Source organism: Carassius auratus, chromosome 6 (genome assembly GCF_003368295.1).
Source record: "Carassius auratus strain Wakin chromosome 6, ASM336829v1, whole genome shotgun sequence".
NCBI lineage: Eukaryota > Metazoa > Chordata > Actinopteri > Cypriniformes > Cyprinidae > Carassius > Carassius auratus.
Window position 1 is genome coordinate 21,038,477 of NC_039248.1, and position 11,062 is coordinate 21,049,538.

The 11,062-nt window shown below is 35.1% G+C and overlaps 1 protein-coding gene across 1 annotated transcript; it reads right to left on the reverse strand.

Moving 5' to 3' along the window:
* Positions 1 to 5,829: 5,829 nt before the first annotated feature.
* dmrt2b (doublesex and mab-3 related transcription factor 2b) lies at positions 5,830 to 10,218 on the reverse strand. Its single transcript, XM_026265402.1, has 3 exons — positions 9,622 to 10,218; positions 8,520 to 8,616; positions 5,830 to 7,370 (listed from the first exon to the last, which is right to left on the reverse strand). Exons 1-3 carry the CDS (start codon positions 9,925 to 9,927, stop codon positions 6,664 to 6,666), a joined length of 1,110 nt encoding a protein of 369 aa, XP_026121187.1. The 5' UTR covers positions 9,928 to 10,218; the 3' UTR covers positions 5,830 to 6,663.
* Between the last annotated feature and the right edge of the window lie 844 nt (positions 10,219 to 11,062).

Sequence of the window (11,062 nt, forward strand, 5' to 3'; positions counted from 1 at the left end):
TTTCTGGCAACAGAAATTACACTAATAGTTACATTAACATTACGTTTCCTTTACGCCCTATTGCGTAAGATACGTAATTGCGTATCTTACCCAGAAAATTCTTCTGAAATGTTACTAACAATATATTTCTTTCATAATTTCACCAGAATCCACACTAGATTGCAGTCAGAAGTTATGCAAAACACTCAGTGGTAATTGATAATGAATTAAATTGTGTTGTCATGTGTAGCTTGAAGCTAATTGTAGCTATAATTTCTCTGTTCCCTGTGCGATTATATTTCATAATTTCATGACATTTTATCAAGAGAAATAGCATAAGTTCATAAGAAAATGTTTTATTTTTAATTTGATGTTTAATTATAGTAATACAATTTATATCTGGATTAAAGGTATATTGGTGGGCAAGTCATGTATTGCCAGAGTAAAGTAATGCCACAACTTCCATAATTGCCAAATCTTTTCTCCTGATGAAATCAATGAAATGGCAAAAAAAAAAAAAAAATTAAGCTTTTCCATATTCCAAGCTTGCCTGCAGTACTGGTGACTTCATGTCCCTGTGCAAGTCATGAAAATCATGAAAATAAATTATTGGATTGTTAGAATTCAAATCAGTAGGGGTTGAGACATCAAAAGTAAATAAAACAGACATAGCCCAATTCAAAAACAAATTATAATTATGAACCGTTTCTTTTTAAGTGCTTGTTTATGAAAAACCATTCTTATAAAATGGTTTATGGTTTGACTTTGAGCAGTTACTGAATCAACATTTGATTCACCTAATAAACTCAAAGTTATCATTAGATATTTATATATATATAAACTAAACACAAATTCCCAGTACAAATCCACAATTTCATAGACCAAGGAAACAAGGGTCATTACAATCAAGCATTTTTCAAGTCATTTTTTTTAATTGTTTCATTATTTTTCATTTTTTATGCAACTGTATACTGTATATTCACAAATTTTATTAAAGAGAAGGCCTATTAATTATGATTAATACTTTATATACAAACATGTTAATTTCTTCGTAGTGCCTTTAACATACTACAAGATTCTATATATCAGCATTACATTTATTTTGAATGATTTGTTGGTCTAACATTTTCTCTTTTGATTAGTTTATAAATAAACATTTAGAGAGAGAAAATGTGTGGCTGTGTGATTGGATTCCATAACTATATGCAGTAAACACCAGACATTGCTATATACGATTGCAATACATAGCCAGAACTATCAGAATGAATCGCATCCCTTAATCCACCCTGTGGTTTCCGTTACTCTCAGAATTCACAGCATGGATTGTGGTGTCTGTAATAGTAATCCAGTTAGAATAAATAGCCCTTAAACATGGTGTTGTTCTTGGCAGGTGAGCCATCTGTACAGCTGCAGTGAATACAGGGTTTCTCTGCTTTATCACACCATCTCTCTGCTCCTTCATTCTGCCAACTCAACACAGCTCTCACTGACTGTCTGTCTATCCATCTGTTGCCTTCTCAGTCTGTCTCTTGCTGCCTTTCTTGCTCTGTCTCTCTCTCCACATGTACTCTCTTTCCTCTAACTGCCTCTTGGTTTCCTCACTCTGTCTTTGTGCCAAGCCGCTGTCATTTCTCAACCTCCCACATCCTTCTGCTGCCCACATTTTTACCCAGCATCATCAGTAAAGGTTTATGTGTAGATAACCCTTCCTCTCCTGCACCGGAGTCCGATGCTGCTGCCATTAATCATGTATAAGTAGGTGCCAATACTTCTGAATGCCATTTTTATGGTGCAGTGACCACATAATACGCAGGGATGGATTGGCTTTCCTGGGTTCTGGGGTATTGTGGACGTCCAGTGGTTAGATTATATACTTAAAGGCCAACCAGAAATAAGAAATAGTGTGTTAATAGTTTCACAGGGTTGGGATTACAGCTGTTTTCATCTGTGTATTTCTATCCACTGCATTAAACTCCTAAGGTGTTGATGCAAGTGTATCCTTGAAGGAGGGTAGTTGAGAGATATTTTATCCGCTAAAATACTTAACTGGCACATGGACACTTCACTATTTGTGAGCCAAGAATAGACCACAAATGTTCAAAACAATCAACATGAGTAAGAATGCATAAAAAAAAAATTAAATAGTGAATATATTTTCAGAAATAATGTTTGTTTGCATCAATGTAGCCTTAAAAATCGCCATGTTAATCGGAGGGGTAGTTCACCTAGTTCAAATAGGAATTTGTTATAGTATTATTTTTTATTTATTTTTAATAATCATGAATGCACTTTGTTATTCTTCTAGTTATTTACCTATAGTTGTTAATGAATCAGAGGTCTGGCACATTTTAACAAACTTCCACATTGCAAAACTTAAAAATACACCCTTTGTGTTTGAGTTGGGAATTACATGAATAATTAATAATAATTAAAACATTCATTTAATTCCATCTAATGTTAAATAAAAAAATATGATTTGGTAACCTTTTTCAGCAGCTTTCTTTGAACTGTTATTTGGACTGGTTCCAGTAGAAAGAAATAATTAAGAAGTACAGAAACAATGCTGCAGTGACTTGTCACCAAACATTTACCCAATTTTAGCTCCATAATCCTTTTTTTCAATGTCTTCCAGTGGTTAATTTGAATTTCTAATTTCTGCTTCCACGTACTCCACATTTTTCAATGAATGAAAAATGTTTTAACTTGAAGAGTCGCGAGAGTTTGAATGGAGGCAAATGGACAGAGCATTTTGAATCATGCAGAGTAATGGCTCTGGCAGTTTAGCATTCAAGAGAGTCTGTGCTTTGTGTTGAATTGGAAAGGTGGATTTTAGGAACTGGGCGGCCCAGGAGAATGTAACAGTATAGCTACACAGCTGCTGCAGTCAGCACAGGTTATGCATTGGATCCAACTGAACGCCACAAAATGAGAGCCTCAGTTTAGGGGACAAGAAAATACTGACTCCTATGATGGAAGTGGAGGGACTCTTTTCACCCAACAGTAATGTTTTAAGTGTGTAAAATTTCAATCCCACAGTTGTGCTCTGAAAAGAAAAAAGTATATATATGTGCTGAGAGATTGGTTTTTGAATTTACAGAGACAACATTTTGATTGTAAGAGATCTCAGATTTTCTTGTTAATAAATCAGTTTGTATCGTATTGCTGGCAGACTGCTTATTCTGCAAATCAACTCGTAACAGGTTCCGAGAGATTCTGTTTTCAGCTAAACAACAGTCAGAATAGTGTAAAAAGATCCTCTCGAAAATCTGTTAGTGCTGCATTTGTAACCACAAAGAAAAAAAGCCTGAGAAAAAGCAAAACAGATTTTCGCAAGCTGGAATAGCTTGAAATATTCAGTATTTTGTGTATTATTAAATGCATATCCCAAGCTGAGATGTACTTTGAAACTGCTTAGGTAGTTTTGCAAATTCCCCCATGCTGGAAACAAAGTCTGATTTGATATGTTATAGAGAAACTGAGAGAATATATATTAGACACTCTTAAATATTAAAAATGTGTTGTGTAAGCTCTTTAGCATTCTTCATAGTTGCCCACAACAAAGACTTACTTGGAAATCAAGACTATAAAGTTTTGTGCCTTGTGGAAACTGTCTGTTTATCCCAAGGCCAAAGACACATGACACAAGAGAGTTTTTTATTGGACGCAGCAGGTGAGCGGCTGAGGGCCAGCCCACCCACTCTGAAAGAGACACCCCCTGTTTGGAGGAAGTGGGGAGCCGTGTAACCCAAGAGCAGTGGAGTATGCAGGGGTTTTTCAGGGTTATGCATGCCAAGCGCAGGGTCTTAATCTGGCAAATTCTGCTTGAGTTGGGAGCTGGCACTAGGATCAAAGCAACCCCCTTTGATACTTGACCTTGATACTAAATGTTGTCGATACCATGTCAGGAAAAAGAATATGCTGATATCTCTATTACACAAACAAGTTAGGTTGACTTCATGCTAGAACAGACTGTGAGAATAAATAAACCTACAATGAAAGGAGTTCAGGGGTGCTGCCTTAGAATAACAATTTTGCCCATTGGTAAACTGTAATGTAGTATGCTTGCATGCTAGCAGCGCTACATGAAATATGCATTCACCCTTTTATAATGCCATGCCCGAAACTTCATGTATCTGGGGTGTATTTCTATGTTTGTGTGTGTGTTTGACATACCAGATTTGGGCATAGACATGCATATATACTTCATGTACTTTAGTATTACATTATATTCAAATATTGGGGTCAGTAAGATAAAAAAAAAAAAAATTATCCAGCAAGGATTCATTAAATTGAATATATTTATAACGTTAAGAAAGATACTATTTTAAATGCATGCTTTCATCAAGGCCTAAATAAATGAATTTTCACAAAAATATTAATATTTGATAATAATAAGAACTAAATCAGCATATTAGAACAATTTCTAAAGGATCACGTAAGTGACACTGAAGATTGAAAATGTCTACTGAAAATTCAGCTTTGGCATCACAGGAATAAATTATTTCTTAAATTGTATTTTAAAAATCATATTACCTTTTAAGTGCATTTTTTTATCAAATAAATGCAGCATTGTTAAGCATAAGAAACAATAAAACAATACAATAAAAAATAAAAACGGAGAATTCTGATATAGATCTTGATTATCATTAAAAAAACGCCAATGTTCTTCTGCACTCCTCTTGCCTTTTTTTTATTTTATTTTTTTAAGTGGACCACAAAAGGGCTGAGATTCTCGCCTAACGTAAAGCCCCTATCTGCACTGGCAGATGCGCTGAGATATAGAGACAGATACAGAGGAGGGCATGATGCCATCACACATGTTGACGCCACACGGTCCAGAGATGTCAAAACTATCAGGCTTCCATATCTCAAAAACTGAAATGGAAAATAAAGAAAGAATAGAAAAGAGAGGATATACATTGTCTAAACCAGTCTACAGGATAGTGATACACTCCCAAATACATTGCACAATTTTGCTAAGCCAAAACATTCACTTGAAAACACAACACTGACAGGAATAAGGCTTTTATGAACTTCCTGATTAAGATGAAAAATTTGTCCTCCTGAGCTCATATTAGAATCATTTCTTGCCTCTGAACCCTAAGGCACATGTGTCTTTCTCCTCACTCGTTTAGTTTTACACTTTGAGTTGGTTCCTGCCCGAGAGCCCTTTTCATCATTAGTTTTCTTTAAAATTAAAAATATTTTATGAAAACCGCAGAAACAGTTCAAAGCACCTTTGTGGGAGCCTGTAGCTTAAATACACAGATGTACCAGGCATCACTTCAATCCAACCACGGTATGAGCTACATCATTAATTCACAGTAAAGGAAGAGAGAGAGAAACTAATCTTTTTTCCACCACTCTTTCAGTTGATTCTCAGCTACCTATGCGTTTACATCAGACTTTCTTATTTGGAATTTAAAAAAAAAATTAATAAATTTAAAAATAGGGTTAGTCTTGACTATATGCATGTACAAGAAAGAAACATCACAGAAAACTAATTGTCTAAATTGTTCCATAAAGAACAATTAACATCTGAAGAACCTTTCACTTTCATAAAAGGTTATTTGTCGTGAAAGAAGGTTCTTCAGATTATAAAAATGTAAGAAAGAGATGGTTCTTTAAAGAACCTTTGACTGAATGGTTCTTTGTGGAACCAAAAATGGTTCTTCTATGGCATTGCTTAACCTTTTGAAGCACCTTTATTTTTAAGAGTGTAGTAAGATGCATATATATTCTATACTGTGTATTTAACAGTTTCCGGTAAACGATTTAAACAGGATTATGAAAATATAACTTGAACAACATAACATAACTTGTATTTAGTTAGAAATGAATCAAAAGTGCTCTGATCAAGAGTATTTTATTAAACAAGAAAGTTATTGATTATTTAACTTTTCAGTGCAGTGTTGGGGACGCTTCATTAAAAACTCACGTGCCAAGCAAGCTAGTCCATTTTAAGTAGTAAAGGGGTTACACGTTTGGATTCATCCCAACAACTTGAATCTTTTAAATCCTTAAACCTAAAAATGTATCTTTGCATAAAAATTGACAATTCAAAATAATACAACTATAAACATTGAATATATAAAACTGAACAGGAAATGTAATGATGAACACAAACACGTGTGCACAAGGACAAATAAACTGGTTAACTGTTTATGAACAGGTTCAGTTACATGAATGGTTCAAGTGAACAGATTCACTAAAATAAACTGTATTTCTCAGCACTACTTGAGAAAGAGTGTGCAATTTAAGAAAGTGTTTGATTATTTCCTCTTTTTGCTTGACTTGCTTACATTAAAAAACAAAAAAGCTCAGCTGCTTAAATGATACTGTAAATTTAGATAAATTATAATCAAATATAAATTGAAACATTTTTCATTCCTTAACATCACTTAGTACATCACATATCATGAACTAACAATGAGCTTTCTAACAGCATTTCATAATCTATATTCATGTTAGTTTATAAATATGCTGTTGCTCATTGTTAATTCTTAATGTTCGTTCATAATAAAATAAGTAATGTTAATATCTTACTTGTTAAAAATGTATTAGTGTATGTAGATATTAACATTATACAACATTAGTGTAAAAAATACATTGGCCGTTAATGTAATACATTATGCTAACAAACTGAACATTATTGTAAAGTCTTGGCTTTAAAAAAAAAAAATCTTATCTCATGAGCAATGCCTCTACAGAAAAAGGTAATGGCCGTGTTACAGCTTTTTTGATGGGGTCTTTATTTGCACCCTCCATACGGTCCATGTGAACAGAGGCCTCGTGCCCCAATGACCTGCAGCGTTTGTGGGGCGATTTAGCTTGTACCAGCACGTCTGCCATATTCGATGAGGGAGGAATGTCTTGCTTTGTCATGGTGTCAACAACTAAACTTTTTGGTTTGACAGACATATCAGAAAACCCGCTGTCTGGTATGTTTTTACCCATGTCGACGCCTGGGCTTGTGCTGTAACAGCGCGGTGGAGGCCGAATCAAATTGAAAAGGTCCCAGTTCTCACACACTCTTAGAGAGACAGTGTCTGTCAGTGTGTTTGTGCCGAAGTCTAGAGTTTTGGAATTAAGCGTGTGTTGTTGGTGAGGGAGATCACAGTCAGTCAAAGGAGGGCCGCTTCTGGACACAGGCATGTACGTGGGCATGATTGGGTCTGACAGCGGGAAAAAATACGGAGAGGGAGCGGACGGCACCACAGCCTGGAGGAGGAGCGCAGGCAACTCTTCCATCTCTCTTTGCCTCAGCTCTCTTTCCAGCATCACAGTCTCCAGTTCTTTATCTGCAAACGCTCTCCTCTTCCTCATACGAACACTGACTGGGGGTTGGTGGAGTCTCTTTGGCCAGTCCTCTAACACAGGCGGCTTGTAGCCTACAGCATGATGAAGGAGTATAAAAATTGTTGATTTTTCTTGTTCATAATCAAGTCACATTTAAATGTGAAAATATTCAAAGAGTTTATTAGAATAAACAATTTCAGAAACCGTAAATGAAGATATTTTGAATTCAAGTAGTCAAGTACAGACTGCTTTAATCTAGAATAGATTATAACAACATCGTTCAAAATGCTGGGTCAATTTCTATATATGTTTTTCAATGTAATGTATTCCTATGATGGCAAAGTTGAAGTTTTTTTAATCTTCAATGTTACATGATCCTTTAGAAATCATTCTAATATACTGATTTGGCAAAGAAACATTTTTATTATTATTATTATTATTATTATTATTATTATTATTATCAATGTTGAAAACCGATAGCTTAATATTTCTCTGGAAATGGATTCTTTAATGATTAGAAAGTTCAGAAAAACTGCATTTATTTGAAAAATAAATCTCCTGTCACATTATAAATGTCTTTGTTGTCTTTTTCCAACCACAATTTTTCTTAAACAATAAAAGCAAAGCTTCGGATGTAAACAGCAAATGGAAAGCATTCAAAGTGCTTTGTCATTTCTTTCAAAAATGTATAAGCCTATATATTTTGCAGTTCTAACAATGTATGATTACATGGTTAGCTACATTTGTTCCTTCTGACCATGATGTATCAAAACAGACATGTGGATCATTTTAAGGTCATGACCCACATTTGAGTGCAACTTTTAAAATGCATTTCTGTAAAGGTGCACAAATCTTTTTCACCTGACTGCTTAACAATTAAAAAATACATTTCTTAGACTCCATGTGGAGCTCATAAAAGTATAACTGTTTTAAATATTCTAATGGAACAAAAACAAATTAAGCGTATTCAAATTTATGATAACAATTAAATCAGTCTGACCTTAATGTTGACACAGCAAGAAACACATCAGGGAAAATCAAACTCCAAACCAGTCATATGAGCCAATTTTTTTGTAATTCCTCTATCCATTTGCATATTTTTAATTACCTTACATAAACATAAACAGATTTATTCCCAACAGAGGGTTCTGTAGCATAACGGGTGAACTAATCCAGTTTCTCCCGATGTCTCCTTTCAGGGTGCAACAGTGTTAATGAGATGTGCGTTAATTAAGGCTTACCCTCTAGAATACTCTTTGCCAGGAGACTAGGTGCCCTCGTGTAGCGCTGGTAAGCTGTGTGTCTGAGAACAGAGGTGTTTTTTTGACCTTTTTTACCCTGTCAAAGAGAACGCACAACTCTGCATAAATTTATGGGATAGATAAAAGATACTTACGCTACAAAAGACACCAGTGGATGTCTTGTTTGTCATAAAGAGTGTCCTTTTTCTTTACACCATCTAGTGAATGCCTAACTAGGCTACTTAAAATGCAATGAATTTATGTTGTTTGCTCACGGGAATTTTGTGATGAAGATGTTTATAATTGTCAGAAATAATAGCAAAGCATTAATTATGACAATTAGTATGTTTTGAAAATGACTGTAAAGCATTTTTTTGTAGCAATATATAAATTCCAAGGGAATCAGGTGAATGTACCATTGTGTATTGTACTTTTTTTAAACACCAAGTTACATGAATATTATAGCAATAAGTATTGTTTTATATATAAAAATACCACGTTATAACTGTCGGATATCATTACTGTACCCTGGTACTTCCACAATATTTCTTTTAAGGGTAGTTAATTAAGTAACAGTCATATTGTTTTGCAGTAACATGATTTGCTCTAATATATGCAATCTGATTTTATGGCAGGCTTGAACTGCAAAGTTTACCTTAAAGCAAACTTTACATTTAAATTGCATGTATCAGTATAATTCGAACAAATATATAAAATTCTCTCTCTCTCTCTCTCTCTCTCTCTCTCTCTCTCTCTCTCTCTATATATATATATATATATATATATATATATATATATATATATATATATATATATATATATTATATATATATATATATATATATATATATATATATATATATATATATAGAGAGAGAGAGAGAGAGAGAGAGAGAGAGAGAGAGAGAGAGAGATTCAAATACTGTAGGCTATATAATTTGAAGGACATATAGTTTGCAGTTCAAGTCTGCAACAAGAAAGTAGCAACACACGTGCTCAAAACCTTCAACAAAACTGTGCCACTTTGTTTGCAAACAACACCCTTTTAGTTCCGCCGGAGCACACAGAAAGCTTTAAACTATACCCTGCTCAGTCAACCAACCTCTGTGGCCTGCTGTCTCCGGAGGGCGACTTGCGCTGCCATCACTCTCTGTCTCTCCACGACCAGCAGACAGTTCGCGCACTGACAGTCACGCCAGCGACACAGGCGCTTGTGGCCCTTGAGGCGCGACACGACGCCGTGATTCCTGCAGCGAGCGCACTTCGGGCTGCGGTTGAGCCTGCGAGGCGCTGGAGCTTCGTCGGTCCTCATCACCTCCCGGCCGTCAGTGTCTTCTGCCCATTCTGCTTGGCGACAATCTAGGTGGGTCACATCTACCTGTGAGTCTCTATCCGCTTTAGTGGACATTTATAAGCAGTTCTCATGAACCGACGCTGCTCATCATATGCAAACCTGATATGTTCCAATGCGCAAGCAAAGAAAAGCCTCAGTGGAAACTACAGGCGAGAGTTTTGAAATTATAAGCCATTCAGCTGTGCTAGTGAATCTGGCTGTTTCCTGGAAGGCGCCTCTCACCTGACTTGCCAGTTGATATGTAGCTAGTGTCGGAATGAAGCTGTGATTGACCTCATAGTTACTGAGTTTCAGCTCACCTTACCCGCTTCTCAATATTTAACTTTCCTCGTTGTGAGTTATTGACAACGTCACGCGGTTAATGATGATGCAACGCAAACTCCTCCTATCTGGTCCTGTTACTATGGGCTGTTACCTTTAGTAACACAACACAAAAGCTTTGTAACCTGCTTACATAAAATTTTTTTCTCTCAGTTAAATAAGTTTTCTAAAATAAGTTTTCCTTTGAAAAAAAAATGCTTGTCATTCGTTGTGGTTCAAAAGGAGATAATACAGTAACAACGTTGTGTCATTTTGCCTCTCAATATTTTTTCCTCATTTTTAAAGTATAACAAGTGCTAAAATCAGGATAATGCCACTGTGCAATTCATAATTTAACATCATTTTTTAAACACCCAAATATTAATAATAAAGAATCACTGTCCAAAAACTGCTTCAATTGACATTGTGCTCTTTTTATTATTATTTGATGCTAAAAAGTGAGTGAACATACTCTAGAGTTAAATTTAACCAGAGCACACTAAAGCACACTTTTGTTAACTATTAAATTATTGTTAAACTATTGTGAATGATATTGTTGCTGCATTGTTGAATGTAAATATTGACCAAATGACCGAAACGCTAGAATATCATTAATTATTTTAAAGAATTGAATCATATTTAATAATATTGTATTGGTCATTAAACGTTGGTGTCATGGTTAATGGTAATTTCCACACAGCAAAAGCACATATTATTTACTGAATTAAATAGCATTTAGTCCCACTCTTCAATTGAGTGTTTTTGTCCTCCCTCGAGCAATGCTTTTGAAAATCCACTAAAATGCACTGCAATCAAATGTAGGACACTTAACATTTACTCAGCCTAGAATATTACTGGTTTAATGTGTAGCGGACTGCAAAAACCCACA

Excerpts from the sequence above, each read along its gene's own strand:
- dmrt2b (XM_026265402.1), bottom strand. The coding sequence starts at position 9,927 with ATGTCCACTAAAGCGGATAGAGACTCACAGGTAGATGTGACCCACCTA. Across the intron at positions 8,617-9,621 it reads GGAGACAGCAGGCCACAGAG|GGTAAAAAAGGTCAAAAAAA; the intron begins GTTGGTTGACTG and ends TCTCTTTGACAG. Across the intron at positions 7,371-8,519 it reads GGCAAAGAGTATTCTAGAGG|GCTACAAGCCGCCTGTGTTA; the intron begins GTAAGCCTTAAT and ends ATCATGCTGTAG.